At 35.7% G+C, this 22,963-nt stretch overlaps 1 protein-coding gene across 1 annotated transcript in view; it reads right to left on the bottom strand.

The window, feature by feature from the left end:
* The window catches only part of DNTT (DNA nucleotidylexotransferase), a 96,111-nt gene that overhangs the window by 55,451 nt on the left and 17,697 nt on the right, over positions 1-22,963 (bottom strand). The window contains 4 exon segments of the mRNA XM_019471694.1: positions 12,802-12,934; positions 14,291-14,414; positions 17,451-17,522; positions 18,783-18,953. Coding sequence (XP_019327239.1) covers positions 12,802-12,934; positions 14,291-14,414; positions 17,451-17,522; positions 18,783-18,953 — 500 coding nt within the window.

Genomic DNA, 22,963 nt, shown 5'->3' with positions numbered 1-22,963 from the left:
CTGGCTAAGCATCATTAGCACTATTCTTTTTTAACACATTAATTAGATCTCTTAATCATAATCAGGCTCTATCCTTGGCCCATTAATGCTACCTTACAGCTGACTTTACTGCTGGGAACTTAGTCGAGGACTGCTGGCAGAGTTTTGTTTCAATTTGCCTTTATGTAGAGTTTTGATTCAATTCGCCTTTAGACAAGACTACCACTTTCTTCTGCAGGTCTCTCGGTGTTACAAAGACAGCATTACTAACTGTCTCTCTTCATTCCATTCCCACCTTGAGTTGCTTGGATTTTGTAAGGCATCCTCTTTTTAGCAGGTGAACCCCACTGAAACTATTTTATAGATAAAATCTAAGGAACAGAACCGTCTAACAAACTATGCATCCCCATTTCATCAAGGTCATGTATGTCTATGTTTTTCTTTTATCTTACCACCTTATCTGAAATCTCCTGTCTCTCTCTCTTTTTATCTTGCTACTTCATCTTTCCCTGAATATATTCCACTATCTTAATAGTCCTCCTTGTACCTAATGCTCTATATCTTTTAGATTTTTACTTACCAGTTTTATGTACTATCATGAATATATTTTATTCTATAGCTATTTATTTGTGAGATAGCCTGTAAAACCCTTAGTGCTCATCCGTTTACAGCAAATACTTTTCAAGTAGTATATTTTAAATATCCTACTTCAACATACTTCCTGGCCCAAGTATTAAAATCAGTCCATTTAAATTCACTGGCTGAGCATTTCAGAAATCAATGCATGATATTAGCTCTCTTCATGCCAAATGTATAAGAGACACCCTGATTATTGTGACTTTTCAGAGCAGTACTTGAAAATATGATGCCTCCCCAGAATATACACGTAAAAGGCAAAAAAACCCAACCATTAAAAAAATCACTAATGACTGGAAAATATTTCCTGGTGCTTGATTTTGCTACAAATTCTGAGTGATAATTATAATTGATAGTTTATTCTTTCCCTCTAATCACTCTATCTATTATTTACAATGAGGATTTAGTAGAGTTGGTCAGGAAAACGAGAGAAAGCAGAAGGATTTCTGTGGACAGTTAAATATAAATGAGAAAGAAATGTTTTAATCCAAGTTGTCATTTCAATTTCTTGGCCAAAACCTGAATCAAAATATTTCAGTGATCTTGAAAAGGCACTGTAACACTTCACAGATGTTTCTGTGCCTTTGACTACTTTTTCCATGTTGCATATACCCCTGTCTTTAGGTGAAATGACACAATATATTATGAAACTTACATAGCTGAGGCTCGTCATGAAAGAGAAATTCTGACTAAAGAACTCATTTCACTAAAGAAATACAAATCACTTGAATTATAGCCCTTACCAGGCAACAGATTGACATTTCTGTCCAGTTCTTCAATGAAGAATTGAAAATTTTCACAAGAAACAAACAATATTTATAAACACTTTGACAGATATTTTCCAACTAACCCTATATATAAAGGTATGATCTACTTCATTTACTATCTTACTTTCAGGGAACAGAGCTGTTCTATAACACTATTGAAATGTTTTGGCTTTTAACATTCACATTGTCAGCATCCCCTTTCATCAGACTTCTTCCCAAATAGTAATATACAAATTCTCCTGTCCCCCAGTATTTAAAAAAAACCCAAACCAAACATTAGTGAAAAGCCACTAAAATAAAATTCCAAAGAGAGTTAATGAAACCTTCACTGAATTTAGACTTTCTTACACATAGCAAAGCATGTGATAAAACCAAAACTTACTAAAAATTAGATATTCATATTCTCTTTTTATCATATTCCTATTATAATATATCTATTATCAGTAGCATGAAAAAGAATGAGTCTGCAAACTGCATGAGCCCTATTTTATGCACTTCAAATTAACTGCAGCACATATAACACGACCCTGCTACAGAATAGTTCTATGGTTATCATCACCGATCTTGCCTGAGATTTTCTTGTAAAGAATTACTTGTCATTCTCTCTACAGATTTTGAAAATGAAGCTCATTCAGTCTGTGAATACATCTCTACATGTTAACATTAGGTACCAATTATTTGTTCAGCTTCCTTTTAATCAGAACAGCTTTTATTCCCCCCATGACTTATCATACTAATCTACTCCCAAATTACCAAAACATTCAAAGAGCGATAGTTCACCCTTAGTGTAGGAAGCAGATTTTCGAGCTTATAAAATTATACTGATAAATCAATTTTAGTACATGCTCTGTATCATGCAACACGCCCCCCTGCCCCAGCCCCAGCTTGTATGTTATAATAATACCTGGGGCCATTGGACTTGATGTGATTTTTTTTGATGAAATGGTATCCTATTCAAACTGTATCAGGACCAATGCCTGTGTCCTGTGCAAAAGACCTTTTGTGAGCCTATTTAATATGTGTTTTATGCTCACTGAAAAATGACGTATTTGTACATTGGAAGAATCATGTATTTGGGAGAATCGTGTTCAAGAAAGGGTAGAGCATTTCCTCTTCCAAAAAAACAGAGAAGTGTTTTCAATATGAGTCATGCCAGAACTTAGTAATTTACGTTTCATTTTCATAATGCTAATAGTAATCAGTACTGCATACGTTAATTGCTCTAAAATGCTGAATGAATAATTTTTAGTTAACCTAGCATAATAAAAATCACAACAATTTTTATCGCTAACCATTTTAAAATGGGAACGGTCAGTAGAATATAGGTTATTAAGTATACTTCATTGATATATTGGGACTATAAATAGTTGCATTATAACCTCCTTTTATAACTTTTTGAACCATTCACTTTGGCAAACTTGTCTAGAAAATTTTGTAAATAATACAAAATCTGTTTTAACATTTTGGAATTCTAATGGTATATTATCTTAAGGAGTGCCACTGCACAAGCCGCTGGAGTTTGGAGCTGGGAGTACTGTTACTCCTACTGACAGCTGTCACCACTTCTTTCCACTTAGGTGAGTCTAAGGAGCCAGCCGTCATGATAGACTGCTACTTGTTTCAGAGCTAGGACTTTATACCAGGAGAAAGCAAGTTACTTGTGGGCAAACTTATAATCTGACACTCATACAAGCAACTAAACCGGCAAAATGGAAGTCAGTGCTGAAATCTCTAGCTAACGACAATACCGTTCTCTTGCACTTTGATAACCAAAGCAACTGGAAATGATACATCTACGGTCCAAATCACCCTCAACCCAGCTCTTCTACATAACAGACACCTCAGATTGCTTTTGTTGTATCCCATGCTGAGCAGTAAACCCAGAAGCCTCTTTCCCCACGCCTGCCCTCATACACAATGAAGGATTTATCACGGTAAGCCATCTCTGCTATATAGTGAAGGCTTTGAGAAACTGTCATCCAAAAATGAGAACAAACATCAAAGAGAATTATGGAAACATCAAAGATGCTTTTGAATGAACTATAGTAGATTTCTAACAATTTCTATTACTTTTTGTGTAAGTAATAGGCATATTACATCGTAAACACTAAAATAATCCATGAGAAGATTAAATAAAAACATAGTACATTAATATAGAATGAAGAGATTTAAAAAACATGGGACATCCATCTACTGTTTAGAGATTAGATTATTTGCAAGATGTCAGAATAAATTTATGAGGGAACTCTGCATTTTTAGTTCACTATTTTTCTCACCATTTCCTAAAATGTTTTCAATGTGTAACTTCTTGGAAAATAATTTTCTTCATTTCTCAGTCATGCACCTTTATTAAAATCTTAAATAGATCTTTTGGAGTTTTTCTTTCTTAAATTCCATTCACTTACAAAACAAAGATGCTGTGATTTTTTTTTGGTGTCACCTCTACACATTATTCATGAACATTGCACAAAGAAACTGTTGTTCTTTTGACATTGCATCTTAATAAATGGATTAAATGAGCTGTGAATATCAGCATTTAACCAATAAAGAGAGATCTTTATTTATTTAAAATGTATCAGATCTGCTTCATCTAAAAGGCTAATTGAAAAGGCTATTCAGGTCAGCTGTGATATTAGAAGACAACTGAATCACATTTAATGCTACTTAAAGGATGTGAACAGGCTAGAAGAAAAATTAAACCATGGCCATTAAAATTTAATTTGACTTAGTGAAGCCATTAACATTTTGATTTTATGCAGTGGCAAGCATTCTAAAAATATTTCCATATAATTCAGAAACCCAGAATTGTCAAATGGCTGACCCTTATGTACCAAAAATGATTGAAAGTGACTTTAAAGGGCAAACCAGAAAAAAAGCAAAAGAAGAAAAATTCTTTGAATACCATGATAAGCTGTCATTCTGTTCTTTCTTCATATATATATTGAAAGTCTTTGTATATATGTGTATTATTACTGTACACCCACACGTATACATACATAAATTATTTGCTCACAGTAAGTTTCTCTCTGACTCACTTTTATTTTATTGCTGCTGCTTTTAAAGTTTTGCATCTTACCACATCTATCAGCAGGATCCTCCGTAACAGGACATTTCTGCCTCTGATAATGGCCAAATTGATCTATGTAGTTATCAGCCTAAGCTCAACTGGAAGCTTTCATACACTATTTTAGAATAACTTCTTATAGGAAAAGGCAACCAATTTACAATTTGTGGTCAAAACCAGTTAGAGTCCTCTGAATTTTAGTCTTGTTATTGCACTAGAAATAGTTGCATCTTTAATAGAAAAAAGCAAGAATTTATAGTAATTGCACACTTTGGTTTTAATTTTAACATTGAATACCAGATTTGGATATCAAATGACCAAAACACTACTTTTATATGAACTGTAAAGAAATAATGTTTTTAAGACAATACCTTAATCTTACTCCTAGTAGTGTACTTGTAATATGTTGCTTTACCTCTACAAGTTTACCTTTGTAATTTGAAAATGCTACTGCCAATGTTCCTTAAACTTTGTATAACAACAAATACTGTAAATAGCACAAAGCAGTCATCAATGTAGTAATTTTAAATATTTTAGCCAGTTTCATGTAGAGACTTTGTCTAGAATGAAAATGGTAACAAATCTGATCATGTATCAGTACATAAGTAAAATTTCAGATTGACTGCCTGACAAAGAAATACATTACCCCCAGTTTTTGCTTTCATTCTCATTTTTTCCAATTCAGTTTGAAAAAAAAAAGCTAATACAGAAGGCTTTGTTGTAATATTCATAAAATAATATAATCTGGGGTTTCATATCTTGCTGTATGCACATTGCTTGCATTGCTCTGGTTTACTAGTAGTCATCATCAGTGATGATAGGAAACGGAAAACGCTAAACACTGCTAATGTTGTTACAAAGGCATTCCAGGAGGTGTAGGTTATCACAGAAACTGAAAGGCTAATCCAGGGAGTTTCTGGCTCTACATACACAGTGCAAAACCTCTGGGTTCCCAGAAATCAATGGCATTGCCACCTCCACTCTGGACCCAGCACTTGAGAGAAGAGAGGTATATAACTAAACAGCATCCTTCTTATGAGCTGATAAACCTGTGAAAGGGGTAAAGGTTTGAGTAGAGTAGGGCATGTAAAAAATCTTGGATCAACGAGACAGTTTTTGAAAGGTTTTGAAAGAATACGCTATGCTGAGTACTCGACTGTGTCACGGATTCTTACAAAGTTGTTCTTGTCCGTGACTCCCAGATACCTTATTCATCAGCTTCTACTTCATGATTTATCATGGCTAATAATAGATGAAAAGAGTAGAAAAATAATCAAAGCTCTAATGACAAAAGGAAGTGTCTGAATATTACTCCAATAGATTATCTTCTAAATTGACTTGGCTAGCCATTGATTTGGATAAAAATTATTTTCTCCTTTCTCAACTTATTTTTTAATGGGTTACAGAAAATTAGAAGCAGAAACTAGTGATCTCTGTTCTTCCCCAGTTTAGTGCCTCTAACTCCTGCCACAGAATATTTTTATTCAGAGCATCCCAATACCCGGTGGTCAAACACTTCTAAACTTAGGGAGTTTGGTAATGTGAAGCTGTTTCACTACGCTTTAAGACCAACCAGATCAGATTAGAACATCTCTGGGTTAAAAGCCTCATCCAAAGTGGACTATAGTTTATCAGAGGCAAAGCTGTGCTCATGAATGACACCCAAACAGTCTCTTCAGTCTGTTGCTGGAAGAACTGCTAGATTCTTCTAAGATCTGCTTAAATTAGAGTGTGTGCAAACTACCATATCAGCTCAAATGTTCTGTGAGCGGCTTGCCTCACAGCTCCTTTATAGCAGATTTCTCTCTGACAAAATGAAATAACAGCAGATAAAAATTTTTACCTCTTATAACAGCAGTGGAAGAAAGCGAGCAGAAATTACAGTATTTGGACTTGAGCAGCTGGGTACGGCTTATATCTGCCCTTACTAGAGTTTGTGTTTTGGAGTAAAAAAAGCATAGAAATAACTGTATCTAAGAATAGTGTAAATGCAAAGGCACGTTATACCGATAACCTGTGAGTAGAATAAGGAAACTCTGCTTATGAGTTCATCTAAAAACTTAATGAAAGCAACTTTTGCTAAATTAATTATATTTGTTTGCAGCCTGGCACTATTTTAATCCTAGATCTGAGCAGAAAGCAAGCAAGTTGCACAATAGGACTTCAAATACGTTTATTTCTCAGAACCTAACAAAGATTTGGAGTCACGTCAGGTGTTCTAGCCTCACTGTAGAACCTCTACAGCCTGCTAAAGAATACTTTTATTAGGAGTATCCAATATGAAAAGGTCAAATAGAGCTTTTTATCAGGACTTATCAAGGAATTCACTCAGAGGCCACATGACTAGCTCAGTTAAATAAACCACATCTTGAGTATATACCAAGAGCTTGGGTAGTATAATATTCTTCATACATTCGAGCTCACATTCTGTCATTTATCAGTACGTGTCAATACAGTTAGATAATTGTGATTCCAGATGCCTTATAGAAGTCTCATTTCTGAAATGAAGGTGCCACAATAACATTAGTTATTCATCAGCGTGTAAGCCTGTAAAATAATCTCTGGAAGTGTTTCTTTGTCCCAGCTATTTCATTTTACTTTATTTCTGAGATGGAAAGGAGAGAGATCTTTAAATGATTTTCTTGACACACAACAGGAAAGACCAGAGTCCTCTGCCATGTCATTCCTTTACGCATTCCTTTGCCTTGTAGGAAATGGCACTGCACACAGGAAAGAAACTTTTGCATTGTAATATACAAAAGCATGGTGGTGCTGCCTGACAAACCCACTGACCCTGTCCTTTGCCCTCTTCACTGCTTTTCTATTAGCAATCCTTATCTTCAAATGTTACAGAGCCTCAAATCCCGATTTCTAAAAGATAAGATAAAATTCAAGCAAGGAGATAGTGATCTACAATTAGGCTCATGTTAGAACAGAATTCAATAATAAGAGACTCTGAGGCAAAACTTCCCTGAAGACTGATGCAGGATGGAGGAATTAGCCTCCCACCAAGACAAATAATACACGATAGGCACTAGTTATTCTGTTTGTTGCATTGCCCAAAACACTTGGACACCTTCTTAAGAACTGCAATATGGAAACTCATCTAAAACAAAGTGTCTCCTTAGTCTACTTCACTCCATCTTAAAGCAAAGATGGGAGAAGCTACCAAACGTGTGTCTAAGTAAATCTCATTTGAGAAAGTCAGAACTGAAATTGTAATACCAATAGGATGCCTAGGTAATTTCTAAAAAACAAGTTACTATATCATCAATAGGCACGATGTGCTCATATCATAGCGATACAATCCTGCTGCTGCAGAGCTAACCACAACTATTTGAGTGTGCTACATGGAACGCAAGAAAACTGAAATGTAATTTGTAAATCATTTGTGAATCGTATGGACAAAGCACACAGAAAGGCTAACAGAAAGCCATACTCGAAATGCAGTTAATGAACATGACGATTTATTCTTATTATTGTATTTAATTCTTATTCCAGATCCTTTTCTGAAGTTCTCCAGTCAAATTCGGGTTTTGTGGGCGCGTGTATTGAGATATGAATAACCAGTACAGAGATTGAAGCCATAAACTACATATACTATATAATGCTTCCTCCAAGCATTTCTGCTCTTAAGAAGCCCTCGATCTAGATCACGTCTTGGGGCAAAACCAAATATCAGCAGCTAAATCAAGTTAGCAAAAACCCAGGATCTTGCAGAATGTGGTGATAATGATTCAGCCCATGACAACCTTTTCTTGAAGTCACTGTGAAGCCATGTCCTAACATGGAGCTACGGAAGAAAGGGGGGAAAACTACTCCAGTTTTCCTGCCATGAAACCTAGTGTGAAGTTCTCTGTCTACTTGTCATTACTAACAACCCTGCAACAATGCTAATATTGTTAATAATAATATTAACACATTGCCAATAGGTATTAAATTTTCTGTAACATGCAGTAATATATTCAGGATGAGATAATGCTATTACTACTGAAAAAAGCGTAATTCTCTTCATAGAATAAAATTACATTTTTAATAACCAGGAAAAAAATTATCAGGTCCTCAGTTTAACCTCATTTAAAAGTGATAACATACATTAGCCTAAACTACACTCCTGCCTTGGATATAGTTGGGACAAACACAGTACTAATCAGGGATGGTGCACACTAAAATAAACCTTCTTTTCTCCCCATCCCAGGGCCTCTCTTTAACTCAATGTTGGAAGGGAAACTTCACCCTCAGTGACTTTTGTAACTTGTAATATGAGGTGCTATTCCCCACCTTAGAATTTGTTTCATTAACTTTAAGAAGAAAACAGTCTCAAATCTCAACAATTCAAAATAAGAGAGGCTGAGCACTGAAAATAGTGCCATGCAAATTCCTGATTCAAATAGACTGCACGGTAAATTCAGTCTTTCTGATAACATTGTCCATGGTATGCGTTATACTGCATTATCAGCATCTTCAATACTTCCTTCTCTACAGTTGGGCTGATAGGCCTCACTAGATAGACAATGAAATGCATTCCACACCGTGTGGATGTGATTTATTTATTTTGTATCTACAATTGTTCTACTTCTGTATTTTCATGCATTTCAGTGTTGTAATTTCTGTTTCAAAATGACCCAGATAAGCGTCAGAAAGAGATTTTAAAAAGAGAAAAAAATTCTCCCAACCTCTTATACGAAACTATACCAACTGAAACTCAAGGAATATGTTTTACAGGTGGTTAGCCAAGTGTTTCTGTAGGGGAGTAACAAAGTATAAACTCATCCAGGCTTCATTAATTTGTCATTTCTGCTCCTGAATGATTGCAAATTAGGGAGATACTGAAGGGTTGCCATCACGATCCTTTATTTCAGTTACTTTTAAGTCTTCATATTCCTTTATGGATTCAGATAGCTGAAAAGAGAGTTGCCTTCAACCAAACATAGTATTACTGCCACTTCCAACCAAAAACACAAGGAAAGCACTTCTGATTAAAGATGTTTTATGAGCTATTGTTTTGTGAAGACAGGCAGAAAGATGAAAGAATCAGAAAGAAAGGGCATCAAGGAAGTAGCAGACACTGAAGCCTGCTTCAGTAACATGACCCTTAAGAAGTGGTAAAAGAGAGAACTTGGGGGCTAAGCTGAAACTACACAATGTTAGAGCAAAAGAGGAAATAAATTGTATGCAACTGGTCAGAGAAACAGGTCTAGGTATGTTCTCAATAAGATTGCATCAGCTTTTCCAATTTTCATGCCTTACTCTAACAACATATAGGTCTGGTATTTTGATTAAACCACGCAGATCCAAAGTAGTAATTTAATTTTCACTTCCTGTTTATGGCCTTTTTTCCCCGCCCTGAATCTTCCACCATTCTGAATTAGAAATACACAAACAGTAGTCTCCAGTACTACATAATCTGCAAATGGATAACTACTGGCTTAATCCTGCAGTCCTGCTTCCTCAACACAAGCAGTGATCAGTGTCCTAACACAGTCTCCAGACTATCAGACCTGTGCTCAAAATACCCTTGTCTCTTCTCTTCAAGATTCTACCATGTTCACCGTTTGTTGTCCGTCCTTGTTTTCCTGCTGCTCTCTAACATACAGCTGCCAGCCAAGTCTGTTCCTGCACTTGTGCTTGCAATTTGACTACTGAGGGATTGACACCCTGATGCTTTTGTAGTTTAGACAGTGGCTTCTCTTGTATTTGCTCTTAATACTTTGAACTGCTCCTTCATTTATACCTGAAACATGGTTCATCTACCACCATCCATGATTATGGCTGCTAAACACCAACTAGCATTAAGACTAGTACAAGAAGCAATACAGAAGACTAAAGGTGAAAGCTAAATCAGACTAAAGAAAAGTCCATTAACAAGTTCGCTGGGGTTTCAAAAAAAGCTATTATTTACTTAAATTTTATACTATGCTTCCTGATTTTGATTAAAAGAAATACCACAACATCCGATTTCATGAAATTCCAGGAATCTAATGGAAAAGGTCTAGTAACTCATTAAATATATCCAACCATGGGTTTGTTTGATAAGTTTGGGAAAAAGAATGTAACTTTCCTGTAGTTCACCCTATTGAATCTCTATGACTGCAGATCGCTAATGGAAGTTCTGTTCCTTGTAATTCATTCCGTTCTCCCACATAGTAAGTAAGGTTTATGAGACTCCTGACTTTCAACTCCCCAGTCAAATCCGGAGAAACATAATCAACTGCTTATTTTTTCCAAGTTATGAAACAAATATACAAAACAAGACAAATCTGGGTCCTGGGGAATTAATGTATTATTCAGAGCAATCATGAGCTATTTTTTCTCTTATATTAGTAGCATACAAGGTGTAGCATGGGGGAATCAAGTCAAGTTGTTCCACTAATAAAATTTACCTACTTCTTTTATTAAAATATTTACATAATGATGAAAGAAACAAATAATAATTTGTTAATTGAAAACTGTGAGCTAGTGAGCTTACACATACTTCATGCTGATGAATATTGCCACTATATGAGACAGGCAAAAAAGAACAAATGTAGTCAACTCTATTGCAGTTCCGTAATTAAAATATAGGTGCCTAATAAAAGGTACTTCAATCCATTTAATCAAGTTTTCTACAAAACCTACACTGCAGCATTTGTTTTCCATGGGCTGGTAAAATATCATTTAGGACTGACATTTTGAAACTTAGGTTTTTAGTATATTCTCTGTAAATTTAGAGACACGTAATTAATATACAGGATTACTCACTGAAGGCGTCATTAGATACTTAAGTAATTTCTCTTCTGGTTTGACACACAAAACTGAAAATTCCCAGTTTCTTCTGATATGATATTTTTTTGAGCTTTGCTGGCAGAATAGTTGTTTGCAGAGTTTGAATCTCACACATCAAATTTAAGCCCGTTGTTTTGCTTATTATTTCAGGGGGATATAATAGTTAGCCATTCTCTCTTTTATTAAGAATAAACTTTTGTATCCAAGTTACTAACACAAGGTCCCTGACTGATTTGCATCAGTGTGAACAGACTGCCATCACATGCCTCTTAAACAAGGACTCACAGAATGATGACACTTGAAGTTTTGAATGTAAAATTTCATCTTGTTCTTATACCTCTGGTCAGGGTTCATACTTGAGCCTAATGCTTCTTACTGACCACACTGTTTTATAGAAATTACGTAGCTGGTGGCTGCAGACATTCTTACAATAAATATGGGACATACAAGGAATAATTATAAATATCATGAGGTGGCACAAAGGTGATAAAATACATTCATCACAATCACTGTGCACATATATAGCAATTACAGATCATATGAGCTCTTAATTTTGCACCGGAGCAAGTCTATGCAGGGCTATCTAGGCTCACAATAATAAATCACACAAGTGATGAGTAATTATTAACATTTTTCTGTCTTTTGCTTTTGTACCAGTTTTAGTTGCATAAGAGAGCGATAGAACTGCATATTTTGAGTTCTAAGAGAATATTTTTGAAATATATTTTTATATTAAAAATACAGCCAAAGTTTCACAAAGTAACAAATTAAGCAGAAGAAGAATTAAGGTGCAGACTAAGGTTTTTTGTTTTATGAGCATGACATGTACTATAAGTAGTGACATAACGGCAGACTGAGCACAGAGCAAGGAACCCGATACTCCTGAAGACTATTCCCAGTCTCAATACTTTGCTGGGTGGCTTTAGGAAAGCGCTCAAGTAAGTGCTGAAGGAATGAATTGTATATGTCCTGAGCAACAGTTTCAGGTTTGGTTTTACAGAGCAAGACCAAAAGCTTTAGGAAAAATAATCACCCAGGAAAGAAATTCTGAGATCTCCCTATCTATACAGAGATTAGTCTATATTCAGTTTAGTCGGTGCTGTATATTCAGTTTAGTCAGTGTTTACTGCAATGTATACTTCTAATGCTATAAACTCTGCCTTAGCACATTTCAATCTCATGTGACTAAGTTCTCTTAAAAAAAAAACAAACACACCAAAATTTCCTTAAAGCTATTGTATCTTTTTTTTTCCAGGCATGGCCTTACAATAGTCTCAGCCTTCGGAATTCAGATCCACTAAAAGAGAAAAAAAATACGCTCAAGTGCGGTATGTGATCTAAACATCATTTTTCCAGGAAGCTATTCTTAGATTTTGTTCTGACAAACCAACCATCTATAGTAATAAAACACAGGAACCTGGGAATGTCAGGATTGCTCTCACATTAAAAAAAAAAAACCCAAACCAAAACAACATTTAAAACAAACTCTGATACTCTCCCACTAAGTTTCTTTGATTTTTCCAAGACACAAACATCATTTTGTGTGTACCTGAATAAAACAGCCAAGTGACCTCATTTGTTTTCACTCACCTCCTGAAACCACCAGTTATGGTAACTAAAGCATCTGGTAGAAACGTACACACAGTATTCTTGACAATCAAGCTTACTGCATCTGCTTCTGCCTTAGATACACAGCTAACAAGGTCCTCATAGTAGAGAAACCCTGGAAATCAAAGGCAAAAAAAGTGCTGATCACTCTGTGGAATTATCAAAATCTACATAGCGTCATGTAAGCCCAGTGTGAAATAGCCACCTCTCACCAACGCATTAAGCCACAAAACTCGTCCCATGGGCAAGGGAACCCTATCTAATGGCAAGAATTAATAAATGCTTGATCTTGAACCGAAAACTATAGGTTTGTTTCAGGACATGTTGTGGGAAGAAAAATATTTTGATCCAGCCTCTTCAGGAGTCTTTTCCTTCCTCGCCACCATTCCTGGAGTCAGTCTCCTGCCTCGGGCACAGGGGATCACCAGCAAGAGACAGCCTCATCTTTGTCCTTATAGTTTATATATATTTTTGTCATTATAATTTGTTATAAATTGTAATAGCAGTTACAATTGTAACAGCAGTTATAATTTATAACAACATAGCAGTCAGGACAATTGCTCCGCTTGCTGAGAACCTGAATATTTCTAAGTTTCTCTGACTTCCCTACCAGCTCCCATCAATGGCATTTCTGGACGTACTGCTTTAAAAGGTGCTCTTCTCAAAATGAGGGGGTTCTACCCAAGTACAGGGCTCAGAGGTACGTGAAATATCCCAGCTATCTTTACATCTCATCACAGAGCTTGTAGCCAAAGAGCCCAGTCCTGCAGCTTGCTTCACATTCGGATATGATATGTAAAAGGCAAGAGGACAAAGGAGCATGAATGTGGGCAAGCTGATCCAAGGTATTCTGAGGTGATTTAAAACACATGGATTTAAAGCAAAAATAAAGTCACAGTATTTTAATGTCATGTTATATAATCTCCGTTTCTTAATGCAACTGAGCCCTTTGTTTAAACAGGTCCCTTTATTTAGGGAAATGGCACACACACAAAAATCTACGGTGAAGCAACATGATTTATTTGACCACATTTAACACTTTAAAGTTAAGACATGCTAAGATTATGGAGGTAATTTTACACGTATTTTATTATAAAAATGGATTTATCACTGAAGTAAGGCTGCCTTGAAGGAGACAGGTCTCCTCTGAAAAGTAGTTCTGGGCTTTCCTGATGTTGTAATTTTTTCACAACCTGTGCCATAATGATCCATTAATAGTTTTGTGTATAGGGGTAGATTTTATTGGGTATCTGTGTAAGTGATGAAAAAATGCATATTCATCTTTTTTTAATGACACCATTTTTAATTAGGAGCCCTGTTACTCCAAATATTATTTTTAACCTAATAATTTAATATTCACAAGATGCTGCCACCAGAAAATGGACGTATAAATGAACTTTGCCTCCTCCTCTGATTCTGTTATCAAGATCTTAGAGCTGAGATACAAGTTTTTATGAGACTTTCACCTTACCTGCTCTCTGCATTTTTGACAGCTTCAGGGTCTTGTCAGCTTTTACATCTTCCAGAGTTCGTAAACCCATTCTGTACCATTTCTCAGATGTCTTCACTCCCACTCCAAAGACTGAAGTAAATTGCTAAGGTCAGTAGAGGAACACACATTTCAATGTTGTTTTCTAAAGGAGCAGTAAATTAACAATAAGTAGGTAACAACAAGGTTTAACAGGGAAAATACTGGGCAGAACTCATCCTACACTGAAGATAAATAATAGCGTAATACAAACATACAGACTCAGCTTCCTTTCTTTGCATAGTTACATTGAACAGACAATTATTTTTATACATGGGCAGCTCTCATTAAAGTGAAATCTGAACAATAATCTAGTGCTATCCCCAGCAACTTTATGTGATTTAGCTAAATGTACACTTTCAACTAAGCTTTGAAATAAGGATAGTAGTCTTTATTTTTACTGCACAATTAAGAAATGCAAATAATAACATTAAGTGGCTGGATTCCCTCACACTAACTTCATAGAGTAAAAGATGTCTCAAGACTATCTTCCTAATTCGACTGACATTATGATTTTGTATTATATGCGCTACCAGCTCTCAGTTGTACACATGGTGTTGGTGTTGCAGCACTCCCAAGAGATGGGGTCAGTGGGAACCCTGTGGCTCTTGAAATTCAGCTCCAAGGGCAACGAGTCTCAATGGTGCATGGTAACAGATAATAAGTACATAAAGACAACTAATCTATTCTTACACTGCATTCTATAAAACACATGTTTGGAGGTCATGCCAAATCTTGTTTTCCAAAATGGGATTCAATTTCAAGTACAAACAGTAATTTTTGTTTACTTGCATATTATAAACAGTCACACAATTCTTCAGTCCTCACGTGAGCCAAGCTAAATTCCTGTGTGTCTTATTTGGACTACACATTTCACTATTTTGCCCACTGGAAAAAAGCAATGCCCAAATCTACCAGTCTCTGAAGTTTTAGTATACTTATATTCCATTTATTCCAAAGTAATTTTGTACACTAACTTATTCCCCAAGAAAGGATGTAAAGCAAAAATGTCACAGTTGTAAGCATTATTCAGTGGATCAATATCTCAGATGAGCAATGATATGAAAGCAAGAGGGAAAACTTTCATGCCTGCCCAAAAACACGTTCTTTATGTTCAGTTTGTCAACACTGAAGCTCTCAATAGTTCCTCTGTTCTTTTATAGAATTCAATGAGTAGCCCTGTAAGACACAAGTAACTGCTGTTTTCCATTGAATCTACAACCTCTGAATTCCAACCATGCTAGCTTTATTTTGTGTTTTTCTAATGAGATTAATTCCTTGGAAATAATTAAGATAAAGAAAACAAAAGAATGAAAACCTTGGATAATATTAAATAGGAATTACCCTACATTTTGTATATAATGGATCAAATTACCTATTCTTTGTCTGAATTGTGGGTGTTTATGAAAGAATGATTTTTTTAAATACTTAGATTGTTATCTTTTAATGTTTTTGCTAGTGCTAAAAGATTTTGAAAAGGGTCTATAACTGGGTTAGAATGATTCCAAGGGACTTAATTAATATTAGGATAGAGAACTAAAGAAAAATTATTCTATGCCACTGTCCAAATTTTTAGGAAAAGAAAAACCACATATTTTTCTTTCCATACTAAGATCCATTATTATTCAGTATGTTTATAGATGTCGATTTAGAGACACTGCCAAGAGTGCAGTGTGAGTAGCAGGTAGCTCATTTCTTCAATTGTGTACGTGAGCATTGCTCTTTTTCAGCTGGTGAAAGCGAATTATATGAACTTGTTCCCTGCAGCATCCCCTTCCATAAGGAGGCAAACTGACCACGTCATTCATGTACCTACATCTAAAACATAGACTGTATAATTTATTTCAGTCATTTGATAACTGTGGTCCTGGGACCAGCAGTGATCCTTTAAGTCATGATGTGTGACTTGCAGCAGTTAATAGAACCATGCTAAACAGTAAAATTTAGGAATTCACTAATATTATAGGATTCTTCTTGGCTTTCTTAGAAACACATAAAAAATTGTTGTGAAAAACTGGCTATGGCCAATTTCGCCAAGATGTTGAGACTGGGCTCAGCTAACAAGGGAGCCACATAAGTTTGTTGTAATTTGGCATGTGAAACAAGGCATAAAGCATGTTTGAGGTAATCTGTCCCCTGACAGGTTTTATTCTAATCTCCAAGAAATTTTCTTAAACCCTGAAACATAAGATTTAATGGCTGATCCTTAATCTTTATTACCATTAATAGGCAGGTCTGGTTCCTGAATCCTGCTATACATGTGAATCTACACCTCTCTCTGAGTATTGCTACAGATAGCATCAACTATCACTGAACATCCTTTCATACTTGTATTATGGGTCAGACAGAATGGAAGAGCCTTTCAATAGCTGAAGTAACAGTGAGTAATGCAGGGGAGAATTAAACAGTCCCATTCCTTTTACTTTCTGATTTAATTTTTCTGAAGATACAAACAGGATATTTTTAGAGATTAAAACTACAGATAAAATTGAAAAAGTATTTTTTCAGTATGTATTTTTCCAGTGGAGAATTCACTGAATATTTAAGAAATGGGAACTGCAGTATTTGTGTGTTTTAGATTCCCTGTAACTATGAAGAAGTGTGACCATGACTCTGAACCTACAATCTGTCCAACAAAGAAATATCTCCAGTCCTCTTCCTTCCGCCTCACACAAAAGAGAATTAAAATAGATCTGAGTCACCTTCTTCACCTGGTATTTTCTTAATGCCAGAATAAGATGATGTAGTGCTATAATGATAATCTACTGAAGAAAAAATAAACCAAACATTGGGTTAAACTTACAGCAAAGAGTATGCATTACGTGAGTTTTCAGGAAAAAGAGATTGTTTAGTTCAAGCTTCAGAGCAACTATGTATACATCACATTAATTAGAAAGGTAACTGATTTCACCATTATTCCTCACTCTATCACAGTTTCTCTCTCCTTTCTCTTTATTCAAGACTTTTCTTTCTTTAAACTTGATATTGGATGTTCCTTTATCATAAAATTGATGGTTATGTCTAAGCTCTACTAAACAGAGGAAAATATATGCAATTTTAAACAATTGCATACAAAAGCAGCAACAAACCTCAAAAGTTTTACCTTAAATGATTTGTATCGTTCATCATTTAACACTTCTTTAGCTCTAGAACTCTCTCCTTCTTCAATAATCTCCTAAACAAAGAAAAAAGTTACTAAAAAAAAAAAAAATCAAGATTATGGTAAGATTTAGTAAAATAATCTAAAAGAAAGTCTTATCAACCCGTAAAAACATGAAGAGAATCCTTAGAGAATATATTGTTTTTTCCATTAGGATCAAATTCTACAATCCTTTTTGAGACAGAAAATTACTGAAGGATGAAGGAGAAAGTGGAACCACAGAATAAATTTCACAGTACTTATTTACCCATAAATTTATTCAAGGATGAAGCAGAAACTGGGATCATGGAATATATTTCACAGTACTTATTAACTCATAAATTCACAGCCAGAAAGCAGTTATTTATCATAAGCTATGAGTTGTCCTGAAAATTATATTTCATTATTTGGTTGAGTTTACTTCTCTTAAAAGTAAGAGCATTGTAAGAACAGATATCTTTTTTCTTGAGTGTACAGTTCCTTCAGTCTTTCTGATAAAAACTAACAAAGAAAAAACCTCCACCAATAAAACCCCCAAAACCATCCTATTTTCTGTGAGATCATAACTGAATTCCCAGTCCCCAGGTAGTAGGTACAAAGAGCGCTTCAGAGGCTACATTCTTAACTGGTGGAGTAAGGCAAACGAGGAGCCAGAGTAAATCACAACACTCGGCAATGACCTCTCCAGACAGCTGAGGCCTCCTGATCAGCTGCCTGCTGGAATAACAGCACCAGAGATGCGGGGTCCTGAAAAGGCTAAGAATTAAAGAAAAATGCAGGGAATACTCAAAGCTCCAGTAAGAATGTAAAGTTCATCCATCATCTAGATAAAAGGCTCTGCTTTAACTCATAGCAACATAGGATTTAACATTAAAATACTAAAATATTTACCAGGTTTGCAAAAATAGTATTTCTAATAAAGCATTCAGGTGAGCAAAGGGATGTTGCCAAGGGCAGAAGTCACATGAACAAAACTCTTAACAGTTAACCTGTCACATCCAAATCAGAGTGAGCCTTTAAAAATTACATACAAAGATGATACCGCATTATTTATTAATTTGTATTTATTCATTAGTTACCTTTATTCCTAAGGGTGGGGGTTCCATGACAGAACCTTATGTTACTACAAAAGGTTTCCTGAAATCATTGCATTCTTAGTAACGAGGTTAATATAATGTTATTACAGGAAATACAGAAGGTTGTGTAAATACACACAGATATCAATGCTGCACTCTGTGACCTCTAAAAGTAGATCTGTGAAAGAATCAATTGGCAGATAATTCAGAGGTACGTTACCTCAATGACATCTCTGACTCGGTCTCCCATGCAGGGCAACCCTTGTATATCTTTCATTCTGGTTACTGGAAATGGAAGACATTTCAGCACAGAAGCAGCTCTCAGAAATTCCAGGCAGAATATTTCACTTTCTTTGAACTCATAATTTTCAGCCATTATCTCAAAGGCATCCTGGGGAGGGGGGGAAGTGTAGAAAGAAGTTAAAGGTTAATAAAAGCTTAAACTATTCAGTATACTCCTTAGAAAGGTTACTTTGTATGCTAATTCAAGAATGATTTCTTTATACTAGGGGGAAAAGATAGAGTTCATAAAAAAAAATTCAGCATAATTTTCTAACCACTTGAAATTTTCCAGGTATCATAAAAATTGTATTTTAGAGGCAAATGTGGGAAAAGATTCTGATCTGTAACAAAGCTAAACTTCAAAATCTTTTGTGAGATAGACCTCCCATATTCCGTGCAGATCTAACAAATCAATGTGAAATAGCGCCATATTTTTCAGAATTGTGCCCAAACATAAGTAATCCAGCAGGTCAGTACGTGACATCTTCATTTTCAGACATAACCAAATAGGAGTCTGTGGCAATACTCAAAACCACCTTCTTCTTTGTGAACTTGTAGCCATGCTTCTATTCAGTAATTTAGGGAAGAAACTCTCTTTTTCCTCGTTTTTCAAATGTATGACCTATGCAAATAGAAACACATTTTCTTTATGGTTCCTCAGCTATCCATGGCTTGGTTTATTCAATGTTGTTAGAGGGAGGGGGGGGGAAAAAGGGTTTTTTTTTTTTTTTTTTTTTTTTCTTAAAATATCCATGTGTCATTTATGCAGCTTTGGAGTCTCCCTCCCTCCCTCCCTCCCAGAATATATATATCTCTTAATAGCAGCAATTTTTAGAAATGAAACGCAGGGAACAGATGGCACAGTGGTGGAGAAGAGAGTCAGTTTTTTGGCTTCCCACTGTAGAATACTATGTTTTGGGAGAGAACAAATGCTGCAAAAAAAGTTTGTGAATAACCTAAGATAAGAACTTACGAAGGCTTGCAGCTGATTAACAGCTGGAAATCTGAGTTCTTAATGAAACCTTGCACAAAACCTCAAAAATTTTCAAGACTGCAAAATAAAGTAAGTTTCTTCAGAGATGTTTAAGAGTGTACCATTTCCATAAGAGAATTTCACTGTTCAAAATATTTATCTAAAATGCATCCCACACCTGGCTGTTAGGGATGCTTTTGTGCACCACGTGTGCACACGCGTGCAGGTGGTGTGCACCACCACCTGCACGGGGCAGGTGAGGTACAGACCATAAACAAGCCAGCCTTGCAAAGTTCCCGCACCGCATTGCGTCCTGTAGTCCTGCTGGAGATCCCATTTCTTACTCTTCAGCCAGTCTCTAAAGAGCAGCTAACAGATCCCAGCCTTGAAAGGGCCCTATGTCCCACTACATCAGTTGCTGCATATCCTTCCTGTTTTCCAACTTACTCCTGTTTCTTCTTTGACCCACAAGGCATTAGAAAAAAACAAAGAAGTGGTTGTCAGTGTGCATCTGCCTGCAGTTATCGCTTCACTGAGCTGTAGTCCAAGTGTCTGTTCAGAAAGGGGTCTGGAATAAGGGTGAGTAACACCCTGTGATACAGAGAGCGACAGCAAATGGCTTACTAGAACAACGACTGCAGTGGACAGTAGGAAGGAGTAAGATTAAACAGCTTTTTCTTGCCTTCAGTGTTTATGGGATCACTGTTCGTATTTAGGCTTAGATTTCATTTCACTTGTAATTAAATGTATCATTACATAGTTTAAAGAAAATAATTTTAGATTTTGCTTTGATTTTTATCTTAGTATTAATGTGCTTTATATTGGAAGATAAAGCCAAGTAAAAACCAGCGGGTCTTACACATCCTAAATGCTACATGCGCAATATCTCCAGGTGAACTGGAGTCAGTTCCAAGCCCACTAACTGACATGCAAGCAAATCCAGTGAAGTCATCCCTTTATTACATCCGTGGAATTGAGAACAGCATCTGTCACCCTGCATTGAAGGAATATAGCCTGATTTAAACAGCAACAACAAAGAGATTTTACTTGAGGTACAATCATTTAGATCATTAAAATAGAACAACCTCTTAAAATTAAATGTACCTTTCACAATGAACGTAGACTATTTACATATTACATTTCATTGTTTGGTCAGTTCTAGAAAAATAGACCATCTGATACATTGTATTGTTCAGATTATAAACACTGTAGTCTCATTTAAGCAAAATGAAGGTTTTAATCAAAATCTTCAAGAAAACGTCTCTACCGACCCTAGGATTTGCAAAACTTTCCTCTTAACATATCAAAAATACAAGATCTTAACTGGTTTGACAGTATCTCCTTAGAAGAAATAGGTACCTTAGCTGAACGAAACCACTTCACTTTCCTTTTCTTTCCCCCGTGCTACCATGTTAAAGTGTATAAAGATAATTAATTAGGGCTTGCTACAGAGAATTTGCTTTGTTCTATACCACCAGTATAAATTCACTCCCTGATGTCTCTAAGAATCAGTCACCTGTTGTCCATCTCACTGGAAGAATCCTCCCTTTCACTGTATATTTTATTTATCAGATACCCTGATTAGTAAGTGCTGTGCAATTCCATTTTCATAACATTTTACGAAAGACCTCTTGAGATAGAGAGCTGTTTAGCAAGATGCTTGATCTGGAAGTTTCTACCACTATTTACATTTGACTAGCCCTTGGGTATAAGGAATCAAAGGGAGGGGGAGAGAATATTCCTTTGAGGGGAAAAAACCCAAAACAACCAACATTCTATTACAAAAATAGTGCACAAAACCTTAGCTTCCTTACAGATGTCTTTAAAGCTCTTGCAGTGGCTAATTGTTGGATTTATTCAACTGCTTTTTTTTTTTCTTTAAGATCTTTATTTGCTTGACAGATTACGTTGTATTTAATTACATACTTTTTGGTTAAAGACAGGTGCACGTTATAGTTTCTATTTAGAAAGAAAACTAATGCAGAAAGAGGGGAAGCTAACAATTTGAGGTCACAAGCAACATGGATTCATCCCAGTTTGCATATGGAAGAAAAGACACAGCATACACAGTACTGCAAAGCAAATGGGAAAATAAATTTTACAAGTGGGATGATAGGAGTCAGGTGTTTCCTCTGCTGTGGGCGGGGTTTTTTTATGTTGTCCCAAGTTCTTATTCTTTATCAGCTTCAAAGATTCTTTCTTACTATGCAGTAGAAGATGCTAATTCTTGCTGTAAGTGAGGTTTACAGTTCCACTCACAAAATTATGATTATTTTTGCTTTTTTTCTCTCTTTACAATCTGTGCACCTAAATACTCAAGAAAGCAGTGTTTGGCAAGAAATTTCTTACTCTGGTTAACACTAGCAGGATTAATCAGGGGACAGAACCAAAAAGATACAGTTGCTACCTTCTTGTTAAAATAGTCTATACGGACAAAACAGAGAGAAAACAGTTCTCGTAAGTACCTGCTCAGCAGTATGTAGTAATGACAGAGACTGGCGAAGTCATCTTCTTGATTAGGAGGCTCAAAAAGTCTAGGGATGTTTTTTCACACTCCCAACAGGCAGCCTCTCACATACGCATTTAAATAGATGTATTCCACACTGAATAATCAGCCATCATGATAAATGTGTCTGCATATACCAGTACCACTGCTGTTTTAGGGAGGTATTAGCCCCTTCCTACTAGCGAGAGAGCAGTTTTCAGAAAAGCTGTGTCACCACCATTATTGAAAAAGACAATCACATGTAGGATTTTACTCCGAGGCTGTTGACAGTCAATGAGAAAATAGAATCAAAGCATTTTTATCATTCTAGTTTGCATTTTTCAGTGTTTTCCTGCCTTTGCAAAGCTCATTAAGCTGTTTTAAATAAACAATTAAATAGTATTGAATATTCATTATTCCCTGTACAAAACATTGCTTGCAAATGCCGCAATTAATTACAGATCTGTCTTTTTCATAAAAGTGAGTGCTTTTGACATTCTTTTTGATAAAATCTTTCTCCTTTAAAAAAAAGAAAGCAACTGATCTCCAAGTGGAGTTGCTGTCTATTGAATATTATATTCCACACTGAATAATATTCCAGAGGGGAAAAGCACGTGAAACTCCTATATTATCCGAGAAAAAGCTTGCAGTCTATTAGATC

Source organism: Aptenodytes forsteri, unplaced genomic scaffold (assembly GCF_000699145.1).
Source record: "Aptenodytes forsteri isolate BGI_AS27 unplaced genomic scaffold, ASM69914v1 Scaffold15, whole genome shotgun sequence".
NCBI lineage: Eukaryota > Metazoa > Chordata > Aves > Sphenisciformes > Spheniscidae > Aptenodytes > Aptenodytes forsteri.
Note: the sequence above shows the minus strand (reverse complement) of the source record. Positions and strands in the feature narration are given on the sequence as shown.